The 27,779-nt window shown below is 43.2% G+C and overlaps 1 protein-coding gene across 3 annotated transcripts in view; it reads left to right on the top strand.

The window, feature by feature from the left end:
- The window catches only part of agbl5 (AGBL carboxypeptidase 5), a 126,311-nt gene extending 104,595 nt beyond the window's left edge, over positions 1-21,716 (top strand). For 2 of the 3 annotated variants that reach the window (XM_078541501.1, XM_078541503.1), the window contains 5 exons: positions 2,937-3,100; positions 3,234-3,341; positions 6,230-6,348; positions 12,612-12,707; positions 21,451-21,716. In XM_078541501.1, coding sequence (XP_078397627.1) covers positions 2,937-3,100; positions 3,234-3,341; positions 6,230-6,348; positions 12,612-12,683 — 463 coding nt within the window. In that variant the 3' untranslated portion in view covers positions 12,684-12,707; positions 21,451-21,716. The remainder of the gene's footprint in view (positions 1-2,936; positions 3,101-3,233; positions 3,342-6,229; positions 6,349-12,611; positions 12,708-21,450) is intronic. The other variant, XM_078541502.1, reaches the window with a different exon arrangement.
- Positions 21,717-27,779: the final 6,063 nt, after the last annotated feature.

The following is a 27,779-nucleotide window of genomic DNA, read 5'->3' on the forward strand; positions in this document are numbered from 1 at the left end:
TCTGGTTGGCTCCAGAATGTGCTGCTCTAAGAAACTATCCCTAAAACGCTCTATGAACTCCTTATCTAGGCTACCTTTGTCTTCCTGACTTATCCACTCTAAATGTAGATTAAAATACCCCATGATTATTGCCTTTCTGGCAAGCTCCCATTATTTCTTTCCTTATACTCATGTGTTTACTTTTAGGGGGCCTATACACCACTCTCACAAGTGATTTCTTGCCTTCGTCATTTTTCATCTCTACCCAAACTGTCTTTATATCCTGCTTTCCTGAATTTAGGTCATCCCTCTCTATTGTGTTAATGCCATCAGTAATTAACAGAGACACCCCTCCACCTTTTCCTAGCTTCCCGGCCTTCCTAAATGTCTCATACCCTTCAATATTCAGGTCTCAATCCATGTCATCCTGCAGCCATGTCTCTGTAATGCTATCAGATGGTACTTATTTATTTCTGTTTGCGCTCTCAGTTCACCTGTTTTGTTATGAATGCTATATGCATTCAGATATAGAGTTTTTAGTTTGGTCCTTTTATTAATTTTCTAACCTCTAGCCATACCTGCTGATGTACTCTGATGTAGCTACAGATGTAGCTTTTTCTCTATCCCTTCCTGTCATAGTCTGTTTATCGTTTCCCACATTAATACCTTTCTCTCTTGCCTCGTCTCTACTCTTTGATTTACCACATCTTCCCAAATTTGATTCCTTCCCCCACTGTGTAGTTTAAAATCCTCCTTACTTCCCTTGTTAAGCGGCTCGCTAGAACACTGGTCCCAGCACGGTTCAGGTGTAGACCGTTCCAACGGTACAGATCCCACTTTCCCCAATACTGGTGCCAGTGCCCCACAAACCAGAACCCACTTCTCCCACACCAGTCCTTGAGCCACGCATTCATTTCTCTAATCTTATTTGTCCTATGCCAATTTGCACATGACTCAGGTAATAATCCAGAGATTATTACCTTTGAGTTCCTGCTTCTTAATTTGGTGCCTAGCTCCTCATGCTGACTGTGCAGAACCTCCTTCCTCATCCTACCTATGTCATTGGCACCTACATGGACCACAATGACTGGATCCCCCCCCATCCCAGTGCAAGTTCCTCTCCAGCCCTGACCACATGTCCTGAACCCTGGCACTGGGCAGGCAACACAGCTTTCTGGATTCCTGCTCTTTGCTGCACAGAACAGTGTCAATCTCCCTCACTATATTTTCCCTTACTGCCACTACATTCCTTTTTGCTCCCCCCACTTAAGTACCACGGTGCTATGGTCAGTCAGCTCATCCATCCTGCAGCCCCCAGTCTCATCTAAACAAATTGAAAGAATGTCAAACAATTTGTCAAAAGCAAAGGCTGAGGCTGTTGCACTTCTGCCCTCTGGGTCCCCTTACCCACCTCACTCACAGTCACACTCTCCTGTCCCTGACCACTGACCAAATCAAAAGATCCTGTTCTAAGAGGTGTAACCTCCCCCTGGTGCAAAGTATCCAGGTAACTTTTCCCCTCCCTGATGTGTCGCAGTGTCTGCAGCTCAGCCTCCAGCTCAATGACTCTGTGCTGAAGCTCCTCGAGCCGTAAACATTTACTGCAGACCTGTTTGCCCTGGAATCACACTGGCATCCAGGAGCTCCCACATGCTGCAGCTGTGACACATCACCTGTCTTGCCATCCTTAATGTGTTTTTATTAACTACTTAAATTATTTTATTCAATTAATTATTTTCCTTTTTTAAATGTATTTTATTAACCTTGCCACCATTTGTATACTATTTTAAACCTTAGGAATATAATAGCCCTTAACCACTTACCAGATACTCACCAAACAGCTAGCTTCCACCACTGAAGTACAGCAAGAACCAATTCCTACCAAGTGAAAAAGTTATAAAAGGCCAAAGCAAACTCCCTTAATCACCCAACTCCAGCACTCAGTTCAAAATCGCATTCCATGCTAAGTTGCACTGAAATGTCTGTTTATATATCCTTCTCAAACCAAGAAGTTAGCTGACCCCAGTTACAGAAAAACCATTTTAAGCTGCTCTCCTTAATTAGCTAAGGTCAGCTGCTTTTCCAGTCGAGCCTGAAATCCTGCTTACGGCTGGGAAATTTAGAATTTAGACAGTCAATTTCAGTTAAATGCTAAATACAAACAAAATTAGATGTTTACAAAGAGATTGATACTCCCATACTCATCCAAACTGCCAGCAATCAATATGGCTAGTCCAGTTCAGTTTTTGGTCAATGGTAATCCCCAGGATGTTGATAGTGGTGGATTCAGTGAATGTCATGGGGGCGATGGTTAGATTTTCTCTTGTTGGGTATGGTCATTGCCTGGCATTTATGTGGAGCGAAGGTTACTTACCATTTGTCAGCCCTCAACTCCTCATCAAACGAGAACCTGCCCACCTTCACCCTCTTCACCACGTCTGGGGACGGCAATGCTATGGAAGTAGGCTGTTAGGCTCTGCCTTCCCACTGATGTTTACATCCAATGGGGCAGCGGCCTTTTCTGCTGGGATGTAATAAGAGGAAGGAAAATTTAGGGCAAGACAGATGGCACTCAGCTGTCCAATTTTCTCACTATTTCTGCTCTGAACGCCTTGGATTTGGAATAGGATAGTGGAAGAAAGTCCAGTTTTAAAAAGATGAATTGGCATGCTTTATGCCGACTTATTGGATACTATCCTACACCCTCCAGTTGTTGTCTATGATCCTATGGACACTTTTGTTCTATGGATGCACACCAAACGCAATTTTAATTACAATGATAGACACTGTATCCAGCTAACTTCCAAAAAAGACCTTTGGACAACCAAATACGTTTTTTCCCCCCTGAAAATAGCATTCTTTCAGAATTTAAATTAAAAATTTTGCAACCTTTTGTCTGTTTCTGGGTCAGTGGTCACGTCGCAAACGTTAGCTTGTCTTTTCTCTTCATTCCATAGTTCTGAACAGCTGCTGAGACCCAGTAGGATCCCAGTGAGAAAAAGTGACGTGCTCACCTCCCAGGGAAACCTGCGCCTGACCCCCAGCGCAGCCAGTCACAATCCTGTGCTGAAAGTGTTGAAAAGCGTGCAGCCAAATGTTACGCAGCAAGAATCCAAAGGATGTAAGTGCAGGATTCCTAGTTTGAATTAGCAATAAGCAGAAGTGGCAGAATTGAACTTTGTGGGATACCACTATCTGTTTCTGTATCATTTTGAAAAACCCACCCTTAACTCCTACACACTGTTTTCAATCAGATTGGCTGGCAGCTCTTGTAGTCCCAGCAGCGCCAGAAGCAAGTAGTGGCCACTGCTGGGACTGCACTCAGACCAAGAAGAAGGAAGATGTATCTCCCGGACTTGAAGGTAAGTCCAGGGATTTTAGTTGGGGGGGCGATCGGGAACCCTAGTGAGGAAGGGGGAGGGGGTGGGGAGGCACAAAGGAGAAGTACCGTAGTAGGGGATGCCCACAATGAGCACAGGGAATTTCCAATGAGATAACCCTCCCTCCTTCCTGCCTTTTAGCCTGAGCTGTTAAAGTTGCTGGTTGGCCACCCTCCTTCCGCCTTTCCTAGCGGCACATATTATTGCAGCAGAGGTGGAATGAGATCATTAAGTGGGGTCCTTAATTGGCAACTTAAGGCCCTCAATAGGGGGCCTAAGCGCGGGCAGGCTGCCTGACGCCTTTCCTGTCCACTGTATTTTGGGGGCAGCTCGGGAGGTGGGTGGGAAGGCAGTGGACTGGCCACCCACTTTATTTTACCTTTGCCCCGCCTGCAAATACGCTGGTGGTGGGGGCAGGGTGTGTGTAAAATTTACCCCAGTATAAGTCTCTCTAGCCATTCATTAATTTTGCTGATCTTTCTGTCCTTCCCTATTCTAATGCATATTAGAGGGTGTAATCCTGCAATTACTGTGAAATCCTGCTCTTCAACTTGTTTTCCAATCTCCTAAATTCATTTTACAATACTTCAGGTCTTTCTTTACCTTGATCAATGACTTTCTCACGGATCATGGTAACTGGCTGCTCTTCCTCCCTTAGCCCAATATTTTCCAGTCTGTTTGATATTCCCTTATCTCAACATGGGAAAACATTTAGAAGTTTCTGTTTGATCTGCAAAAGTCTTTAACATTTCTAACCATAAAATTCCTTATTACTGGACTTCTGGCTATGTTGTTAATATTCCACACACACCACACCGCCCCCCCTCCCCCCACCCCCTACAACCCCAATATCCTTTGATTCCCTGAGAAACAAAAATTCTGCCAATCTCAGCATTAAATATATTCAATGGTGGATTCACAATCCTCTGTGAAGAAATTTCTCATCTCTGTTCTAAATGAGATAAATGCCCCTTATCCTGAGACTGGGCCACTTTGTTCTAGATTTCCCAGCCCAGGGAAACAACATTTCGGTATCTACCCTGTCAAGTCCCTTCAGAATCTTGTATATTTCATTGAGATTACCTTTCATTCTTCTAAACTCAAGAGAATGTAGGCCCAAGTTACTTAGCCTCTCATCATAGGACCAACTCCTCATCCCAGCAATCAGTCTAGTGAGCCTTCATTGTTCTGGCTCCAATGCAAGTTTATGTCTCCTTAAAAATGGAGAAACTGTGCAAAGTATTCCAGGTGTAGAGTCACCAAAGCCCTGTACAGCTGTAGCAAGAATTCCTTATTCTTGCACTCCAATCCCCTTGCAGTAAAGGCCAATCTGCAGTTTGTCTAATCGCTTGCTGTACCTGCATGTTAACTTTCTGTGTTCTTGATATGAGTACACCCAAGTCCCTCTGAACATCGACATTCATAAGTTTTAGGTCTTTAAAAAAAATTCTGCTTTCTATTTGTACTACCAAAGAGAACAACCTCACACTTCCTCACATTATATTCCATCTGCCACCTTTTACCCAGCCACTTAAGCTGTCCTTATCTCTTTGCAGTCTCTGTGTGTTCCCATGGTTTGCATTCCCACCTAGCTTTGTAAACCGTTACCTGTTCAATGAAAAGCACATTTTCTCTAGTACTTATTTGCTGTTTATCTCCTACTCACCGTTGAATTCCCACTCTCACTAAATTTCATTTTAGAAGATCTGTTCTCACCTCACTCTTTACACACTCCATGATGTGCTGTCAGTAATGGAAAGTAAAGCCAGGTGGGGAAGCTTCATTCAGGGGCAAGGTGTCATCATTATCTTTGCAATCTTAATCCACTAAATTGGACTCTGCTTATAGGGTAGGGGTAACTCTGAGACTAAACCTGGAAAACTACATAAAGGGAGAGCAGATCAGAGGTGGGACTACAGCATTGCAGATTGGCTTTCTCAATCCATGTTACCTCCTAGTATCAGAAAGTCAACCCTAGTGCTCCCTGATCTGTTTCCAAAATGCATAGATACTTCTAAATGGGGCACATGGAGCTGGATCTCAATTTATTGGTTCCCCTATAGTTTCAGTTCCTTTGTGTCTGGAGAAGCACAGATGCCTGGTTTTAGGTTTCAAGCCTAAGAATCGTGATGTCTCCCAGTTTTCTGTACTTGGTTCTACAATTAAAATGACCAGTCTTGCTGAATTAAAATCAAAACAAAATCACTTGTCAACCTTGTGGTGTCAGGTTTATTCATCCAATCTATCATGGAGGTCTACCAGCCACACGTATAATGAACTTTATCAGTTTGAGACACCCAGCACTTCTTTTATTGAAGAATAAATCGGCAATTCTTCCATGTTTCTGCATATTTGACAGATTACAGTATATTTTGTCTAACATATGTCGATACTAAATGTTGCAGTAGCAGCATAAACTGCATCACACCCCTTTGCAACACCTGTCTTAATTCAAATAAAAACATATCTCTAGAATGAACCAAGCAGTGAAACCTATGCCTTCCAAATTTGGAATTCTAATTTGGTTTTGTTTGTCGAGTTAATGATGCCTGCACTTCAACATAATTAATTGCATGCATTAAGTCTCTTGGGACATTTCTTGACATGTGATGAGACTCTATATAAATTCAAGTTTCTTATATAACTATTGGATTTTCGTTAATTCTATGAAAATGCAAAGATTGGGATGGATGAAGAGGAAATAAGTAAAACATTTTAAAGATTATTTTATCAACATTTGTTTTTAAAGTTTTGGGTTCAAGTATTGAAGAAGTCACAGTTTGGAATATAGATATTCACAAAATAGTTTGTTCCTAATTTGACCTGGGATAAGAATGGAAAATCACTAGTGTCATCCTCTTTCCTGACAGGTAGCATTTTGGATTGTTCTGCAATGACCTTGGCTCCATCAGCACTGAAATGTGGTTCTGAAGACACTATATGCACCATTAATAGTGAAGCAGAAACTCAGCTGGATATTTCTGAGAAGGTATTTGCATGGTTTCAATGTCAGCTGTGGCTCAGTGGTCGCACTCTCACTGCTGGGTCAGAAGGTTCTCGGTTCAAGTCCCATTCCAGGATTTGAGTACAAAATGAAGTTCAAGGGGAGTGCTGGAATGTCAAACATGCCATCTTTCAGACAAGGCGTTCAAACAATGCCTCATCTGTCTTCTCAGGTGGACATAAAAGATCCCGTGACACTATTTCAAAGAAGAGCAGTATCCTGGCCAATATTTATCCTTCAATCAACATCACAAAAACAGATCATGTGAACATTATCATATTGCTGTTTGTGGGAGTTTGCTGAGTGTGATTTGGCTGCTGCATATCCTACATTACACCAGTGACTACACTTCAAAAGTACTTAGTTGGCTGAAAGCATTTTGGGATGTCTGGTGGTCAGGTGCTATATAAAAATGCAAGTCTCTTTTTTAAATTGACATAAACGACGGGTATCTTTTGTCCAGCACAGGTCAATACTAAACTGTCTGCAGTAGCACAGTTAAGCTGTTTGCTTCATACCCCTGTGGTGGGTTTATTCTTCCGCTATAACCAATGTGGAGGTCTACCAACCACATTATAATTAGCTTTATCAGTTTAGGGCACCCAGCAGTTCTCTTACTAAAAAATAATTTGCCACTTTTTCTATATCATACTGTAATAAATTGTGCCAAATACAGCAACTCTTCTTTTCAAAAGCTAAAATCGCCCTTACTTCAAAAGATCCCACCACACTTAAACATCAAATTTGAATTAAACATGTATCACCAAATTTAATCTTGCTGCAGCATTCTTTCTTTCTTATTTGTCCCTCTTGTACGCAAATCATAAGACTCTTCCCAAAACAATATTATCTTAAAATAAGACAGCATTTTTGTTTGCACAGAGTGAGTTTGCTTTTCCTGTAAAGCTATTGAGGAAGCAGTGAAAATCGGAGGTCCTAGGCACTGCGCCATTGATTTATGCCAGTGATTACTTTGAAACTAGTGAGACTTGCTGGGATTATGGACCTCATCTAGTTATTGCTCATGTGAGCCCAGATTGTGTGATTTGGGGGATATTTGGCATTGGAAACATCAACGGCGAGCTCAGTTCTGTCTCTGCTCAATATCCACACAAAGAAGCGATCAGAAATCCTAAGCAACTAATACCCTCAAAAAGCCTAGAAACACTGAGACTCTATCCCATTGCTGCTAAGGTCAAACTAATTCAGCACAGACTTGAGATCAAATGGGGGGACTGTTTTATATGGGTCAGTATTTTCTACAAGTGTACTCACTTGCTTGGAGTATCCCAGATATTTCATGTTTAATGTACGGGCAGCATCTAAATTGGTTAATTGAAAGGATATGTTAACTTTTACTACCTTGTTTTCTTTTCAGTCAGAATTGATCATTTTAACAAATATAGACCACTGTACTGTGACAAAAGGAAATAATTTTGGCTATGATAAATTGTTTTTGCCTCCTGTCTTGTTGATCATAGTTTCAGAAAGGTTAAAAACACAGGTTAACTTGCAGAAATTGGTCAGTTCACGTAATACACAAGCTGAGAACCCGGTGGTTGTTCAGACAGGCTTTGATTGGACATGTTTATATTATTGAAGATTCTCTGGCTGATTGGCTAGTTGTGACAATTGGATACATTACCAGTTTAAACAGTATTTTGGAACAAAATGAACCAGCCACTCATTGGCATGTTTTGTTCCAAAATACTGTTGTAAACCGGTAATGTTTCCAATTGTCACAACTGGATTACTATAGCAACACTTTGTTAGTTTGGAGCCAAGCAGATCCCTTTTTAAATATATGTTTGATTGGCAGCTGTAATTTGAATGACCAAGCACTGTTTTGTATCATGTGAATGATTCACCACTCACTGCAGTTGTGAATATTGTTTTTACCAATGGGGAGAGTTTTTAGGTCAACGTGTGGGCGCTTGGCCGACCCGACCGAGTGTAAAATGACGCACGATGACGTAGAGCGAGTTTCCCGACATCATTGCGCACTTGCGCGATATTTCGGTTGGCGGGCGCACGCCGGAGTCTGCAGCACACCCGCCGACAATTAAAAGGTCTATTAAGGCCATTAAAGTCATCACAGAATAACACAGTGCAGAAGAGGCCCTTCGGCCCATCAAGTCTGCACTGACACGTGAGAAACACCTGACCTACCTACCTAATCCCAGCACGTGGCCCATAGCCTTGAATGTTATGATGTGCCAAGTGCTCATCCAGGTACTTTTTAAAGGATGTGAGGCAACCCGCCTCCACCACCCTCCCAGGCAGTGCATTCCAGACCATCACCACCCTCTGGGTAAAAAAGTTTTTCCTCACATCCCCCCTAAACCTCCTGCCCCTCACCTTGAACTTATGCCCCCTTGTGACTGATCCTTCAACTAAGGGGAACAGCTGCTCCCTATCCACCCTGTCCATGCCCCTCATAATCTTGTACACCTCGATCAGGTCGCCGCTCAGTCTTCTCTGCTCCAACGAAAGCAACCCAAGTCTATCCAACCTCTCTTCACAACTTAAATGTTTCATCCCAGGCAACATCCTGGTGAATCTCCTCTGCACCCCCTCCAGTGCAATCACATCCTTCCTATAATGTGGCGACCAGAACTGCACACAGTACTCCAGCTGTGGCCTCACCAAGTTTCTATACAACTCCAACATGACCTCCCTACTTTTGTAATCTATGCCTCGATTGATAAAGGCAAGTGTCCCATATGCCTTTTTCACCACCCCACCAATGTGCCCCTCTGCCTTCAGAGATCTATGGACACACACGCCAAGGTCCCTTTGTTCCTCAGAACTAGTGCCATGCCATTCATTGAATACTTCCTTGTCAAATTACTCCTTCCAAAGTGTATCACCTCACAATTTTCAGGGTTAAATTCCATCTGCCACTTACCTGCCCATTTGACCATCCCACCTATATCTTCCTGTAGCCCAAGACACTCAACCTCACTGTTAACCACCCGGCTATTCTTTGTGTCATCCGCAAACTTACTAACCCTACCCCTCACATAGTCATCTATGTCGTTCATATAAATTGAATTCAATATTTTCCTGCCCATTCAACCTTACAACCTTCGCCTGGGCAGGCGAAAAAGGTCAAGTGGCCTTTGCAATTTTTAGGAAACCTCATCCACGGGCGGGATGAAGTTTCTAACAGCAAATAGAAATAAAATAAAAATTTTAAAATTTCATTTATAACATGTCCCTGCTCATGTGACAGAGTACTTTATCTCTGTCTTCACTGAGGAGAGGAATAATGCAGACATTCGAGTTAAAGAGGAGGAGTGTGAAACATTAGATACAATAAGCATAGTGAGAGAGGAAGTACTGGAAGGACTGGCGTCCTTGAAGGTGGATAAATCACCAGGGCCGGATGGATTGTATCCCAGACTGTTGAAGGAAGCCAGAGAGGAAATAACGGATGCTCTGAGGATCATAATCATTTTCCAATCCTCACTAGATATAGACGAGGTCCCAGAGGATTGGTGGTCTGCGAATGTTGTACCATTATTTAAAAAGGGTGTGAGGGACAGGCCAGAAAATTATAGGCTGGTCAGACTGACTTAGGTGGGGGGCAAATTATTGGAAACAATTCTGAGAGATAGAATAAACTGTCAATTAGAAAGGCACAGATTGGTCAGGTATAGTCAGCATGGTTTTGTTAGGGGAAGATTGTGTCTTACTAACTAATTTTTTGAGGAAGTAACAAGGAGGATTGATGAGGGTAGTGCAGTGGATGTTGTCTACATGGATTTCAGTAAGGCATTTGACAAGGTCCCACATGGTAGACTGGTCATAAAAGTGAGATCTGATGCGATACAGAGGAAGGTGACAGGTTTGATCCAAAATTGGCTCAGTGACAGGAAACAAAGGATAATGGTCAATGGATGTTTTGCGAATAGAAAACAGTTTCCAGTGGTGTTCCACAGGGCTCAGTGTTGGGGCCCTTGTTGTTTGCTGTACATATTAATGATTTAGACTTAAATGTGGGAGACATAATTGGGAAATTTGCAGATGACACAAAAATTGGCTCTGTAGTTGATAGCAAAGAGGATAGCTGTCGTGCTGTACTTTTCTTTGTTCTTTGACTCCAGAATGATAATGTTGGTTTGGTTGAGTGGGTGGGGAAGTGACAAATGGAATTCAATCCAGATAAGTGTGAAGTAATACATTTCGGGAGGGCAAACAAAGCAAGGGAATACTCAATAAACAGGAAGTTATTGAGAGCGGTTGAGGAAGTGAGAGACCTTGGAGTACATGTCCACAGGTCCTTGAAGGTGGCAGGACAGGTGGACAAGGTGGTCAAGAAAGCATATGGAATGCTTTCCTTTACTGGGCAATTATTGAACTGTATTGAATATAAAAGCAGGGATGTAATGATGGAACTGCATAAAATGCTGGCTAGGCCACAGCTGGAATTTTGTGTACAGTTCTGGTCACCACATTACAGGAAGGACATAATTGCCCTGGAGGGAGTACAGAGGAGATTTACAAGAATGTTGCCGGAGCTTGAAAAATTCAGCTATGAGGAGAGATTGGATAGGCTAGGGTTGTTTTCCTTAGAACAGAGGAGGCTAAGGGGTGACCTAATTGAGGTGTACAAAATTACGAGGAATTTACAATTCCTCATCTGGAATTCACTGCCTAAGTTGGTGGTTGAGGCTGAAATGCTCAACTCATTTAAAAGGTACCTGGATCTGCATCTGAAGTGCTGAAACCTGCAAGGCTACATACCACGTACTGGAAAGTGGGATGAAAATGAGCGGCTAGTTTGTTTTTTCTCTTTTTGGCTGGCGCAGATACAATGGGCTGAATGGCCTCTTTTTACACCGTAACTTTTCTATGGTTTGAAGGGCTGTTGAAGGGATAGTGGCTGTTCAATGGCTGCTGGTATCGTGAGTGGTTCGTTCACTGCCCCCAGGGTACATCTTATTTTAGTTCTTCTTCTTTGCAAAGTCAGATGTTCTTAGGTCTTCACCCATGGGTTACCAATCTGTGGTCTCAGTTTTCTTAAACTGCACGCTCCAGTGCTGCCACCCATGGTTTGGCTTATTGCCCTTTACTTGTATTGTCTTCTGGGTCGATGAGGTTTCATTTAACTCAACTGTGACTTGGAGATAGTCCGTTTTTTTGTTTTTCTCAGAACTATTTATTTAGAACTATTTACGTCCAAGAACTCATGGTAAATACATTATTCTGTGGAAACAGACTGTTCTGTGTCTTGTTCCCTTGGAGTCTCTTGGTCATCTGACCATGATGTTATTCTTACATCACTATTAACATCATTGTCTAATTAACAGAATCATGAACCCTTTACTGCACAATTGTGATGGTCATTTAGGATGATTGAAAAATGTCTGAGGCCAACACAGTATTGGAATGTTTCTCAGGCATCCTTGAGGCATAGGACGTGGTTCTGCGAAGTTGGTCATTTTGTCCCCATCTTCCCTCCAGAAAACGTGCATGAAGAACCATTTTATGACCTTCATTTTACTGTTTCTAACTATTAGTATATCTCCTCTGGCATTGTTCATGGTGTGTCGCATGATGGGACATTTTATAATAATCCCAGATGTGGCACAGCTTGCCATGCTGGCACTGAATATATAGGTGGCACTGGGGGCAAAACTTTTAATTATATAGATGGTTAAAACCACCTGTACTAAAATTCATTTACAAAGTCAACTCAGTTTGATACGCTTAAAGTGATGATTAACCGTCATGTTAATTGGAAAATGACAGTTTTATTGTAAATATTATCTAAGTATTATATGCCAAGTTGACAAAACAACCAGTAACAAAAAATAAATATAACACACAGAAGTGGATTAAAGTACCTAATGTACTAGTTTTGGACCTTTCTATTGTCCTGAAGTAGTATCTTGAATAAGTGGTTTTTTTGTTGAGTATATTGTTAAAACATTTTGCTTGTAATTTAGATATATTTTAAGAAAAATTGGAAATATATTCTAATTTCCTTTTGCAAAACATATTCAGTTTCTGTAGCTCAACCATAGGCAATCTCCGAGAATGTTTTCAATAGCCACAGGTTTTAGACACAAATTGTGTAGGAGTGAAACAGGGGTTGAACACAGAAACAAAGGAAGAAAATTATGCAGCAAATGTACTTAACTCATGTAGAAACTGAAATGCATTTTGATGGTTGAAGAAAATGATTTGAGTAGTTCTGATTATTGTCGTTTCCATAGTAACTCTTGTACCTTTTTCAACAGCTTTCATTGGCGTCTGGATCGGAGCAAATCCCCACATATAGACAGATATTTTCATTTTGTACTGATGGCTGATACCATAATTGTACTGTTTCTACGGTTTGTATTGAAAGCTTTTATTCTATGTAATTTTAGGTCAGCCTGAAATGAGTGTATCTGGTGTCAATTGACCTTTATGTCCATGGACAGAATTTCACAGTTGGCGTGCAGGGGGCGGGCCCGACACGCACACGCATAAAATGATGCGCGATGATGACGTCGGGCGTGCATCCCGACTGTCACCGCTCGCCATCGCGATATTTCGGAAGGCGGGTGCGCCATTAATTAACGGGCCAGTTAAGGCCCTTGAGGCAGCGATTGAAGACATGTTTCACAGCCCGTGCGATTTTCAGTGCGTCGCACGGGCACAACGGGTAGGCCACATTTTTAAAAGCCTCCTCCACGGGCCAGATAAGAGGGGTGAGTGGGCTCATTCACTCATGCGAGTTGTTAGAACTTTAGTCTATTACTTACTGCTACTTGCCTGTGTGAACAGGACAACTTCATTTCACTTCAGAGCTGCTTTGACAGAAATAACAGGCTTCAGTTCAGGACTCTGGAGGAATCACACCACTTGCAGCCTTCCAGGTATCAGACAGCCTTCCCTTACCCGGGTAATGGGGATTGTGGTCTCCGCTGGAGGCACCTCCTCTGATGAGGAAGAGAGGGCCAGAAGGGAGGAGGCCAGGAGTCCACATTCAGCCTCCAGGAGCAGAAGATGCCACCATCCTGCCAGGGTTTACAGACAGCGATACAGCTACCTCAATATGTCAAAAAAAAGGAGGCTCCATCTCTCAAGGGAGATTGTGACCTCCATCTGTCAGATGATCAGCCCCGAGTTCAGCTCCAGCTGTGCATGGACACCCCATGCCAGTGGTGCTGAAGGTCGTGGTTGCCCTCAATTTCTATGCCTCCGGCACTTTCCAGGGGTTGGTGGGTGATCTTTGTGGAGTCTCCCACAGCTGTCCACAGTTGTGTCAAGCTGGTGACAGATGCTCTGTTCAGGCGTGCATTCACTACCACTCAAACGAGGTCAGCCAGACACAGTGAGCCAGAGGCTTTGCGGCCATTGCTGGCTTCCCCCATGTCCAGGGTGCTATAGACTGTACACATGTGGCCATCAAGGCACCAGTGGGTGAGCCCGGTGCCTTTGTCAACAGGAAGGGCTTCCACTCCATGAACGTGCAGATAGTGTGTGATCACAGGATGCTGATTCTACAAGTCTGTGCAAGGTACCCAGGCAGCTTCCACGATGCCCACATCCTCAGACACTCCCAGGTGCCGAGGCTCTTCAGTGCTCCGGCCCGGCTGGATGGATGGCTGCTGGGTGACAAGGGCTATCCCCTCAGAAGGTGGCTCATGACGCCCTCTCCACCATCCAAGAACAGAAGCTGAGCAGAGGTACAATAGGAGTCACAGCACCACAAGGGCTGTGGTGGAGAGAACCATCAGTATTCTCAAGATGTGCTTCCGATGTCTGGACCGTTCAGGGGGCACACTCCAGTACCCCCCAGATCGTGTGTCACTGATAGTGGTTGCATGCTGCACTCTCCACAATCTGGCGCTGAAAAGGGGGGACACAGTGGAAGAAGAAGATGTTGACACCAGTGCTCCAGCTGCAGACGATGAGTCCAGTAGTGAGTCCGTGGACGAGCACAGTCAGGAGAACGCTGAGGGGATAGACGCTGACCTGGGCAACCTCCAGGGAGGCGGGGCACCTGGTGGGGGGGGCTTTGTTCCAACGCTCCTTCAGCTAGCCCACCAAAGATGAACCACCAACACATGCCAGGGCTGCAGGTTTCATACTCGATACCTGAGAACAACATTTGCCTGGTCAACAACATGCACTATGTGCAATTTCAATAAAGCTCAATGATAAACAAGTTACTCATAACATCATAGGTTACCCTGCACCTGCAGAACTAATGAAGCACACAGAGGCTTGTTGAGAACAAACACATTTAATGATTTTCAGCTTGGCATACAGAAATTAAACTAAATGAAATGGTGTTGAACATCATACCAACTTAACAGTAACTTAAAAGTGGGGCAAAAGAAAACCACTATTGACAAGCCTGTGTTGTGCCTAAGGTGCTTTAAATTTACGTTTGTGGGTGCTATGTCGAGGTGCTCCCCCCTCGCTGACACCGGCATTGGAGACAGCCTGCTCACTCTGCTGTCCTGATGGCCTTGATGACCTTGGCGGGCGTCCTCTGGCCCGTGGAGCCTGTGCTGGCCCCGACTGGGAGGAAGAGGCCAGTGGCACAGCTGGCATCTCCCCAGTCACCGCAGCCTCAACAGATGCCACGGTTACTGGCAGAGGGGCGGAGGAGTTGCTGCCCTCATCCGCAGCGCCCTGAGAGGAGTCCACAGAGACAACAAGCAGCTTGTGCACCAACGTGAAGTCACTTCGGACCTCCCTGCTCACCACTGATGGTCAGGCACCGAGCTGGGATACTGGGTGCCCAATCCACCTCCTGCATTGACACTGACCAGCTGAGGTCAGTGCCGGTGTGAGGGCTGCAGGTCCGAGCTAATCCCCAGGAAGCCCTGATTCAGCTCCTGGAGGAGCCTCTCCATGAGGGTCGCCTCTCTCTCCATGGAGGGGGCAGTGCGCTCGGCCATGAGGGTCATTGTATCGGTGATGCTCCGCATGGACTCCTCCATCATGGAGACCATGCCACGCAGACCCTCATGTATCTCCGCCAGATCCTCCCGCACACTCTGCTGGACTTCCAGCATCTGCTGCCTCAGGGACGACTCCAGAGGCCCATCATCAGCCACCGACTGAGCATGTTCCTGGTCCCCAGCAGCCCTCCGACTGCCGGCGCCCTGGGCACTCTCTGTCTCCACCTGCACCTCAAGCGAGTGTGAAGTGCCCTCACCCCTGTGCCCCGAGATACTAGCTGACGATCTTATTCCCACCGAGGTGCTGGTATCTGCGCTGGTGCCTGCCTGGCTGAGAGGGTGGGACGCTGATGCGTTTATATCTTCTGCGCCCTCAGGGGTCAGTGCCTCCTTAGTCTAGGCTGCTCTGGTGAGGCTGAAAGGAAGAACAAGAACATTTGATGAGTTGAAGTCATTACACTGTTAATGTGCATTCCTGGCCCCCGGATTAGGATGCGCTCCTCCTTCCATTATCAATGGGCATCCCATGTTGGAGGCTGAAATCAACATACAGTCAACATTGGAATGGTTGCAATGACAGACATTGTGACCTCAGTGCACAGCACTCTTACCTCCCCCTGGCACCCCAACCTCACCGCGGCCGGTTGACCTGGACACATGGTGCCTCTCCAGCTCCAGTGCCTCCTGCTCGTATCTGGTGATGATCAGAAGGTGGGTCTGCCCTCCGCCAGTCCGCATCCGCTCAGTATTATTGTGGGCTGTCTTCTCCTGAAAGGAGAGAGGAGCATTGATTAGTCCACCCTGTACCTGCATTGCCATTGCAGCCTGGCCAACCCCAGCTGAGGAAAACCTTGCAGGGGTCATCCGATTCGTTATCCTGGAGCTGCCGTACACTCACTCCAAGCAGCCAGGGCTCACCCACCTTGACCAGATGCTGCCTCCATCACATTTGCCACTCACACTCCCACAGAACTCCCACGACCACTACCACCTAGAAGGACAAGGGCAGCAGATAGATGGGAACACCGCCACCCAGAAGTTCCCCTCCAAGTCACTCAGCAGCCTGACTTGGAAATATATCGCCGTTCCTCCACTGTCACTGGGTCCAAATCCTGGAATTCACCCCCTAACAGCACTGTGGGTGTACCTGTACCATGTCACCACGTGGACTGCAGCGGTTCCAGAAGATAGCTCACCACCACCTTCTCACGGGCAACTAGGGATGGGCAATAAATGCTGGCCCAGCCAGCGAAGCCCACATCCTGTGAATGAATGAATAGAAAAACAAAATTCTGGGTTGGGCGGGTGGGGAGCAGGGAGGGGAGGGGAGGGCAGGGCAGCGAGGTTCTGGAGAACCTCGGGGTCCGACTGCCCCGCCGACTTGCCCTCCCGCCTGGCCTGCTCTCCGAAGATATTCTCCATCATATAGTTATTAACCGAAATCAGTGGCAGCTTTAGGGCGGCTGCCTGCGCTGTTTTTGAATAGGCCACCGGGTCACCATTGGAGCCGGTGGACATTGGCCTCCTGTTGCCGCCTGCCCCTTCCTGCTAATCTCGGGAGCTGCGAATTACGCTGGGCGGGGCTTAATCGGCCTGCCCGTGTGAAATCGTGGTGTGCACCCGATCACGGGCGGCAGCTGGGTTCCCAATCGCCCCTGCCCGCTCCCGCTGAGACCACCTGCCAACTGAAAAGTTCTGGCCCATGTGTTTAAGTTGGTGTATGGACCTGCTGCTTCTAGGTCAATATGCATTCAATGTAATGTAAGTGATTCCTGAGTCTCATGGGAAATAAGCTAGGGTATTTTGTGCAGTACTATTGGTGTACACAACAACTTCTTTTCACAGGATAGTTTACAGACACTTTACCAACTCTTAATGCTAATTCTCAAAGCTTTCATCAGAAACTGCATTGTTTAAGAAACCGACCACATTTGAAACCATTTGTGTCCCATTGAGGAAATAATAGACAAATCGATTTTGCTGCCCCTTGTCTCCACCCCCCAGCTGAGTACTCACTTCCCTGGGTGTAAGAACCAGGAACTAGGAATGGTGATAGAAATATAGAAGCAGAAGTAGGCCATTCACCCCTTCGAGCCTGCTCCGCCATTCAGTATGATCATGGCTGATCCTCTATCTCAACGCCATACTAATGCTCTCTCCCCATACCCCTTGATGCCTTTAGAGTGTAAAAATCTATCTATTTCCTTCTTAAATATATTCAGTGACTTGGCCTCCACAGCTCTCTGTGCTAGAGAATTCCACAGGTTCACCACCCACTGAGTAAAGAAGTTTCTCCTCATCTCAGCCCTAAATGGCCTACCCTGTATCCTGAGATTGTGACCCCTTATTCTAGACTCCACAGTCAGAGGAAACATCATCAGGGCATCCAGTCGGTCCAGCCCTGTCAGAGTTTTATATATTTCAATGAGATCCCCTCTCATTCTTCTAAATTCCAGTGAATACAGGCCTAGTCGACCCAATCTCTCTTCATACCTTTGCTGCACTCCCTCTATGGCAAGTATATGCTTTCTTAGGTAAGGAGACAAAAACTGCACACCATACTCCAGGTGTGGTCTCACCAAGGCCCTGTAAAGCTGCAGTAAGACATCCTTGCTCCTGTACTCAAACACGATTTCCCTTTCATAAATCCACGTTGACTTTGTCTAATCCCGTTGATATTTTCTAAGTGTCCTGTTATCACATGCTTTATAATAGACACTAGCATTTTCCCAACTACTGATGTTAGGCTAACCGGTCTGTAATTCCCTATTTTTCCCTCCCTCCTTTCTTAAATAGTGGGGTTACATTTGCCACCCTCCAATCTGTTAGGATTGTTCCAGAATCGACAGAATTTTGGAAGATGACAACCAACACATCCACTATTTCCATGACCACCTCCTTTAGTACCCTGGGATGTAGATTATCAGGCCCTGGGGATTTATCAGCTTTCAGTCCCATTAATTCCTCCAGCACTGTTATTTTAGTAATACTAATTTCCTTCAATTCCTCCTTCTCACTAGACCTTTGGTTCCCTAGTATTTCTGGGAAGTTATTTGTGTCTTCCTCCATGAAGACAGAGCTAAAGTATTTGTTTAATTGCTCTGCCACATCCTTGTTCTCTATTATAAATTCCCCTATTTCAGACTGTAAGGGACCTACATTTGTCTTCACTAATCTTTTTTGACTTATATACTTATAGAAGCTTTTACAGTCCTCTTTTATGTTCCTTGCAAGTTTAATCTCTTACTCCATTTTTCCCCTCTTAATCAATCTCTTGGTCCTCCTTTGCTGAAATCAAAACTGCTCCCAATCCCCAGGCTTGCTACTTTTTCTAGTAACTTTGTATGACTTCTCTTTGGATCTAATACTATCCTTAATTTCTTTTGTTAGCCATGGTTGGGCCATTTTCCTGTTGTGTTTTTGAGTCAGAAAGGAATATATAACTGTCGCAATGCATAGATTCGTTCCTTAAATATTAGCCACTGCCTATCCACTGTCATGCCTTTTAATGAAGTTCCCCAATCTATCTTAGCCAACTCACGCCTCATACCTTCATAGTTTCCTTTGTTTAGATTTAGGACCCTAGTTTCGGATTGGACTACTTCACTTTCCAACCCAAGGAAGGATTTTATCACGTTATGGCCACTGTTCCCTAAAAGGATCCCGACAACAAGATTATTAATTATTCCCTTCTCATTACACAAAACCAAATCTAGGATAGCCTGTTCCCTATTTGTTTGCTTGACGTACTGGTCTCAAAAATTACCTCATACACACTCCAGGAATTCATCTGCCACAGTATTATTGCTGATTTGGTTTGCCCAGTCTATATGTAGATTAAAGTCACCCATGATTACTGTAGCAGCTTTGTTAAATGTATCTCTAATTTCCTGTTGAATACTGTCCCCTACCTTACCACTACTGTTTGGAGGCCTATAGACAACTCCCTCGAATGTTTTCCACACCTTGTTGCTTCTTAGCTCCACCCAGATTGATTCTACATCTAGGTTTTCTGAGCCAATATCCTTTCTCACTACTGCACTGATTTCATCCTTAACTAACAACACCACACCACCTCCTTTTCCTTTTTGCCTGTCCTTCCTAAATATCGAATACCCTTGGATGTTCAGTTCCTAGCTTTGGTCACCCTACAGCCATGTCTCTGTGATCGCAATCATATTGACCCATAAGATCTATTTGCGCTGTTGTTCCTGACTGAGTGATTTCTGCATCTTTGCCCTTTAATTATGCCCTGTAATTTCTTAAAGTATTGAAAATAAACCCGGTACATATTTTTGTGTGTTATAATATTATTGCATTACAAAAGTTTAAGTCAGGCCAGAACTGAGGGATGAACACTCCCTGTTACAAAATAGGGGAAGGTGTGGAGAAAAGAGGCAGAGGAGTGGTAATATTCAAAGATACATTGCAGAAGTCTAAAATCGGGTTGATACAAAAATGAATCTTTTTGGTTAGGGAGTAAAATGGAGAAAGAGCTATGTAGAGAAATTAGAGATAAATGGAAGCAAGAGGGGATGTAGGATATAAGAAATAGGAACAGGAGTAAGCTGTATAGCCCCTCGAGCCTGCTCCACTAATCTTACAGCAACTCCGCTTTCCCACGCTATTCCCCCTATCCCTTGACTCCCTTAGTGCTCAAAGATTTGCCGATCTTGGATTTGAATATACTCTGACTGAGCATTCACAGTATGGGGGGGATGGGGGGTGGGTGGGGAACAGGTTGCAGGTGGGTGGGCTTTAATTGTTCACAAATAGATTAAGGTAAAGGGATAGTAAAGAGGAGGAGGGGTTCCCGTCATGGGTCCAGGACTGCTTTCAAAATCCATGTGTTTTTAGTTTAGCAGGGAAAGAGGCAGTGCTGGATTTAGTTCTAATAAACGAATGGGACAAGTCAGGCTAGGCTAATATTTAGGAAACAATGAAACAATAGAATAATTAAATTTCATTCAAAAATTTGAAAGGAGAGCAGTCAAAATAAAAGCATTTGGCTCGAGAAAGCCAATTTTAATTCGATAAAAAACAAACTAACCAAAATGACTCGATAAATCGGAAATAAAAAATTGACAGCTAGAAGCATGCATAAACAATGGGAAACGCTCCAACATGGCGTGATCGGAATACTGACTGACATGGTCTGCAAAAGAACAAAAGGTGGTGTAACAAAAGATTGAAGTTTTTTTTAAATTAATGGATAAATGAAACAATTTTTATTGTTAAAAAAAGGAGCCATCTAACAAATGTAGACCTAATGATACAGAAGAAACTCAAATGCAGCCTGAAGGATAAAAAAGAGATTTATGAAGCTAAGAGGTGACAGATGAAAGATTGACAGGCGTTTATCACAAAGCAAAAGGATAGTTTAAATAAATATGGAGCTGATTAGGTATGAGGAAGTGGATATTTCCTGACCACTTGGTCTCAGTGCTCGCAGTAAAGTGTGGTAATGGGAACGAAAGGGTACAAGTGGTGGAGGTGGAGTTATTAGGTAGGATAAGCAAAGTAGGATTGAAAAAAAGAATTAAAATATTACTCAAAATGGAGAAGGCCATGGGGCCATGAAGGCATCCATCTGAGAAAGCTGAGTGAAGTCGGGGGGTGATAGCTGAGTTTCTGACCTACATGTGACTCCAGTTCCACCCTACATCGTTCACTCTTAATTCCCTCAGGAAAACTAGGGATTAGCAATGAATACTGCCTTGCTGTTGTCCGCACCACATCCCCATTGAAATTCTATGCCAATATATGTGAGTTATCTGAATTTGGGTTATAGGGCTTGCAATACCTAAATTTGCAGATGACACAAAATGGAATGTATGGCTAACAGTGAAGTGGACTGCAAGTTGCTTCAGGGAGACATGGCCAGATTAATATATTGGGCAGATGTCAATTGAAATTTAAATGGAGAAATGCGAGGTGATACATTTTGGGAGAGAAAAGTTAGAGAACATATATACGAAATGATAAAACCAAGGGGAATAGGGTGTTCAGATACACAAATCTTCAAAAATAGGAGGACATTTTTATAAAGCATATGAAATAATAGGTTTTATTAATAGGTGCACTGAACAAAACAAAAACTAATGTTAAACCTATACAAAGCATTAGGTAGGCTGCAGTTGGAATGTCATGTCTAATTTTGGATCTCTTTCTTTAGGAAGCACACCAAGGTCATGGAGAAGAGGTGGAAGAGCATCCACGAAGATGAAACTAAAGATAAGAGAAGAAATATTTTCATTAGGACAAAGAAGTTTAAGGAGAGATCTGATAAAAATGTTCAATAATATTCCGATGGGAAATATAAGTCTTAAAGACCTGTAGAAAACAGTGGTAGAAACAGAATCCACAGCAGCTTTAAAAAGAAATGAGATAAATATGTGAAAAATAAAACATTTGAAAGAATATAAAGAAAGGGTGAAGCAGCAAAACTGAATGCATAGCTGTTTTGGAGAAGTGACACTGGCTTGAAGGGCCGAATGGCCTCCTCAGCTATAAGCTTTTATGATTCTGTAAAATTGAATCTGCATCTGGAAACTTGAATATTCTGATGTATCATGCAGAAAAAAAAATGAGTCTGCATACGCCAACAAGCAAAGAAGTGCTTATGATTCTACTTGCAAATTGCTGCAAATTGACTTCTCACAACTAATATATTATCATTTATGACGTTTTGAAAAGCAGCCTTGATCAAATTTTAAGCAAACCTTGTAATTTATGAAGTTAGCACATTGTGGTTACCAAGACTGCTCACGTGATTTCTAATTTAATCCTTTAAAACACCCAAAATTAATGCAATGCCAAAAATGTTCCTAACAATGTCACAAAATACACATTTAGAAATTACATGAAGTCCTAACACAATCATGGCAGTGTTGCGCAATTGCATGAGCACTGCACTTTTTAACACTTTTGAGTACATTTCAGTGCAGTTTATGATACTTGTTTACGATTTATCATAAGGGTGGATTTTGTTTGGATTACTGGCACATATTGTTTGTTTATGGACGTAAAAGAGAAAATCAAATGTTCTTAAACAAACAAGCAATTTTAAATAGGTTTAATGAGATTCGTGGTGCACTGTGTGGTTTTATTTTTTCTCTGCTGCTCCAAATCTTTGTAAGAGTTGGGTAAAATGACTTGGAACCAGTTTTCTTTAGGATCCGCTCATCAGCCTGTCCAATGGGCTCATGAGTTTGAAGTCCAGTGTTAATCTGTTTTACTTTTCATTAAATCACTTTTCATCACTAAACACAGTTCTAAAGTCTGTCTGAGTTTAGAACTGTGAGCTTCATTGCTTGGTAATCAATTGGTACAAACCTGGATTAGCTATAGAGGTGAGCAGATCTGGATCTGAACTGTATTGTCATTTGAAGTTCTGTGGACCCCCCTTATGGGAATATCCTGTGGTACACAAGATAGCCCTATGCTAACTTATTCAGTTAAGTAAATACACGTGTCACCACCTTAATTGTTTGTAACTGCCCCATAACTGAAACCTACTTGACTAAAGGATATATAAAACTTTATCCAATAGGCTTCATTTGATTGAGTTTGTTATAACCCCACAGCAAGAGATTATGGGCAGAATATTACGCCTGGCATGTGGGCGTGTGCCTGACATGCCCGAGCGTACAATGACGCGTGATGACGTCGGGCGAGCGCCCCGACGTGTTCGCGCAGTCTTGCGATATTTCGTTCGGCGGGCGTGCGCCAGAGTCGGCTACACACCCGCCGACAATTAAAAGGCTTATTAAGGCCATTAAGAAGCTAATTAAATTCAAATTTACGCCGCCCGCCCAACCCGACAATTGGCGGGGCAGGCGAAAAGGCCAAGCGGCCTTTACATTTGTTAGGAAACCTCATCCACGGGCGGGATGAGGTTTCCTAAAGCAAATAAACATCAAATAAAAATTTTATTTTTGAATTAAAAAGATTTCCCAGCTCATGTGACAGAGCCACATGAAGGGACATGCTTTATGACAATTTTATTTCCTTTATTTTTTTTTTAAACAGCGCTTCATCTCTCTGAGGCAGCTCCGTGCCTCAGGGAGATTGAAGCGCTCTTTCGCGCGCATGCGCGATGATTGCGCTAGGCCCGCTCGCTCTCCTCCTCCCCCCCGCCCACACACAGGCAGCGCTGAGTGCTGCCGCTCACGTTCCAAAGCCTGCCAACGTGAAATCGCGGTGCGGAGCCGATCGCGGGCGGCAGGCGGCGGTCGGCTTCCTGACCGCCCCCACCGAGCACCCCCGCCAAGGGCAAAATCCTGCCCTATGACTAATTTATTTGTATCATACCTGTTTACTATATCAAATATTACAAGATTTCTAATCCGTAGTCATTCCAACGGGATACAGCATTTCTTGCTGTCTGCCTTTTTTGCAGTCTACTAATCCAGTACTAGCATTGGTTAGGAGCTGTGCCTACAAAGCAGCGACTCCAGCCTAGAATATGCTTATGAACCATAAACACCGTTTTGACATTATAAAACATTCCATTGCAAATGCTCCTTTTAAGCAGCCTTTCTGCAACAAGATACCAAGTGCCTACTGGAACGTATAAAATCATAGATGTTCCAGCACAGGAACAGCCCATTTGGCCCTCCAAATCAGTTTTTAGAAACTGACAGAAGAAACTAAATACTTGTGTAGGAATTCATAACTGTGTGACCTTGGTGAGGGAGATTACCCAGTTCTTGTTTCCTACAAGCTGGATCTTTGACTCCTTTACACCTCCTCCTCCTTCAGGTGCCATGCTCTAAGAGAGCATTGGCAACCATGAACTTCCATTGAATTGGTCCACGATTATGCTTGGCGAAGTACGGCAGTGGTTTGCTGTTGCCTTCTGCAGTATGGCTGACCGGGAAACTCTCCTGCTCCCTTTACACCACCTATGTTATTTAGAACCTTTTTAATGTTTGGTTTATTCCTACTTCAGAACTCACCACGGACATAATTGTTGTTCCCTTTAAAATTTGCATTTGACGAGTTTCTGTAATTTGAACATTTTCCTAATATATTTTTGAATCAAGTAATGGAACACTTGCAAAGTGTAAATACTACTCTTGACGTGAATGTAAAAGTTGGCAACTTCTGAGATGAACTTTTGTACAAAAATTCATTCTGTGATATTTTGTGAATCTAGAGTAATACATTTGTGGAAATGGTTATAATGAGATGTATTTGTAAATATGTGGGGGTACTGTATATCCAAGTTAAAAACATTTCTGTTATTTGTATTGTGCAGGCATGGTATTTCTATCTTTCATCAATCGACCAGTCAATGTAAACTTTAATTGTGCAAATGACATTCACTTGAATCCCGAAATTATCACTGTGAAATCATTCTCTATAACAAGTGATGAATAACTGTTACGCCATCAGTTGTGGTAATAACAATATTTCACTCAAGAGTCATAAGTATTTGTACTGGTTTGAATTCTCCTATAATTATTTATGACATAAATGACATGAGAATTAGTTTACGATCTGGGTAAAGCTCAGATTATTTGATTGATTCTGAACTTCTTTTCCCCATTCGTATCTTTTGCATATTAATTATCTGGTTCACTTAATATATTTGCACAATTAAAATCTTGATACATTTTTGCTATTGTTACACTTAGATTTTTATAATGGCAGCTCCCTCTTGACATACAATATCTGGTAGGAAATTTGGGTAACTGATTTTATATACTTTGTTTTTCTTTGTAAGAATATGTTTGTGTTTTTCTAGCAATATTTTAATATTTTGCAGAACTGTTCAAAATAAAACTAGTTTTTTTTTTACTTTGTAAAATGAGTTTTGGCAAATTAAATTAAGCAATGGAAACCAAACTCACTATTATAAGTGACCTTTTCTCTTTTTTCTCTCCCTTGTACCAGACAGTAATATATGCTCTTCACCTCTCACAAACAATATGTGTAATCTACGTGTAGTTTAAAGGAACAGTTCACAATGATCTGGATAACCTTTTTTTGGTCTGGGGAAGCATATCAGCCAAATGAACTCTACAGCTTTTCTATATTGTTGCTGTCACATAAAATCCATGTGTTTAGAAACAAGTTGCAGAAGGTTTCCATGGTGTTTAAGAGATACCCTTTCGTAGATTGCATTTTTCACATCCACTGTACATCTGCAGATAATGCTTTTCTATTAAAACCTACCACAAATGAACAATTTCCACTTTGAGTACAACTGAATATCAAAGGGGATTTTGGATTTCTTTCGTGACCTGGACTCATTTATTTTCATTCTCTGGGTTTCTAACTGGGTGGAAGAATAGGGTAGGACAAGTTTCACCGGTTTATCCAGCTATAGCATAGGTACCATTAGTCACGTTAATTGTAGGTGTACTTGCAAATGGACATTTCGACTCAATAAACTATTTTTTGTTATTTTAATGTGCAGAATTATGATAAATTTCCATGAATAAGCATTCCTTCAGGGCACAACTTTGATATTTTTCAGGGCCAGGATTTTACAGTCTGCGTACAATGACACGCGATTATGTCGGGCATGCGTCCCGACGTCATCGCGCTGTCTCGCGATGTTTCATTCGGCGGATGTGCACTGGAGTCGGCTGTGTGCCCGCCAATAATTGATAGGCCTGTTAAGGCCACTAACGAAGTAACAAGTTTACGCTGCCTTGTCCAACCTTATGGTTGTCGGGCAGGCAAAAATGCTAAGACTCCACCTCCTCCCCCTGCCTCGCACAGGTAGCGATCACGCTGTTGCTCGCATATTACCGTGGGGCTGGCCCTAATTGGCCCGCCCGCGCAAAATGGCGGCGCAGAGCCGATGGCAGGCATGGCGGTCAGCAGCTCCGTGACTGTCCGCTCCCGCTGAGCCCTCCCGACACTGGGAAAAATTCAGACCCAGCTGTAGAATTTGACAGAAAGTAATGTTCTGACCAGTGGATCGCCTTTCCTCCATGAACTAAATACTACACACACTTACAAAAAATAACTATTGTATCGAAAATATCTAATTTCATGATTCATATATTTTAGGAATATAACTTTTAGTTTGGGGATTGAATTTTTTAAACGTAAGATAATGGAAGCGCCTGGTTTGAGCAGCTGGAAAAACACACCTAAAGTGATTGTAATTCAAAGGGTGGCCTATGTTTGTTTATTAAGGTCAAGAGTTGGAAATGGGAAAACAATAAACAACTAGTGGTAAAAGCAAAGAACTGCGGACGCTGGAAATCCAAAAAAAAAACTAGTGGTCCTCTCTTAGCTTTGGAATGGAGCCAGTGAGTCTGGTAAGATTGCAGTTGTCCCCTTTAGAGAGATAAGTTATTCATGTGAGTCGCAGAATCAAAGGGATGTTTTGGAGGGTAAAGTCAATTAATTTAAATCTCTATCTGGGACATCCCACATATGCTGTATGCAAGGAGGTATCCTTTTGTTTTGGGTTTATCTAGTGTGATTTCTCACACAAGCGGCAATTCCTAGAAGCAGCTTTGAGCCAGAGGCTGTAGACCAGTAGCAAGAGCTATCAGAAACCAAGGGTATTTCCTGACATTGGAGTCACTGCGCAAGAATGTAGTGAGGCGCATGTTTGAGCTCAGCTAGTGCCCCCAGTCGTGAGGTGCTTAACAAGATTTGGAGGATTGCCCAGACGGATGCTGGTCTAAGGACCTCAAGAAATCTTGTACCTCGGAGAACAGGAGGAACACTGAGGAGAATCAAAGTGAATTCTTAAGAGCTGTGGCACACCTGTTGGGTCCCAGGAGAAGTGAAGGAACCCTAAAGGTCCTGTAAAGTACAAGGGAATTATTGATGGAAGGAAAAGTAGATCGGGGAGTGCTCTGTTGAGCTTTTTGGGCTTAAAGGACTGAAATCTAGTGTTAAGTTAGTAGTGATGAAAGCAAAATACTGAAGATGCTGGAAATCTGAAATAAAAACAGAAAATGCTGGAAAAGCTCAGCAGGTCTGGCAACATCTGTGGACAGAGAAACAGAGTTAACGTTTCGAGTCCATATGACTCTTCAGCGCTAAAGAGAAATGTATTTTTTTTTAAAGTTATTTTTCACTTATTTATTTTCATTTATTTATTCATTTTTAAAATCCTTTTCCCCCAAACCCTGCCCCCCACAGGGCCATCTGTCATTTGTATCAATGTTGTGCTTTCACAGGGCGCTGACCCCTTGTTTCTATTAACACATTCTGCTATCTTATCTTTTTGCCACTATCAGTACCTTCTTTAGTCTTTACCATTACTATTAGCACTCCCTTTGCCTTGTGTCCATGACATCTTTGTCACTCTCCCCTTAGCTCCCACCTATCCTTGACCTATCTTGCTCCACCCCCTCTTAAACAGTATAAAATCCATCCCATTTCTACTTTTTAGCTCTGAAGAAGAGTCATACGGACTTGAAATGTTGGCCTGAATTTTTCAGGCGGTCGGCGGGAGAGGGTGGGGGCAGTCATGGAGCTGATTGAGGCCCGAGATTGGCTCCGCACTGCCATTTTACACGGGTG

This window comes from Cetorhinus maximus, chromosome 5 (genome assembly GCF_964194155.1).
Source record: "Cetorhinus maximus chromosome 5, sCetMax3.hap1.1, whole genome shotgun sequence".
In the NCBI taxonomy this organism is placed as follows: domain Eukaryota; kingdom Metazoa; phylum Chordata; class Chondrichthyes; order Lamniformes; family Cetorhinidae; genus Cetorhinus; species Cetorhinus maximus.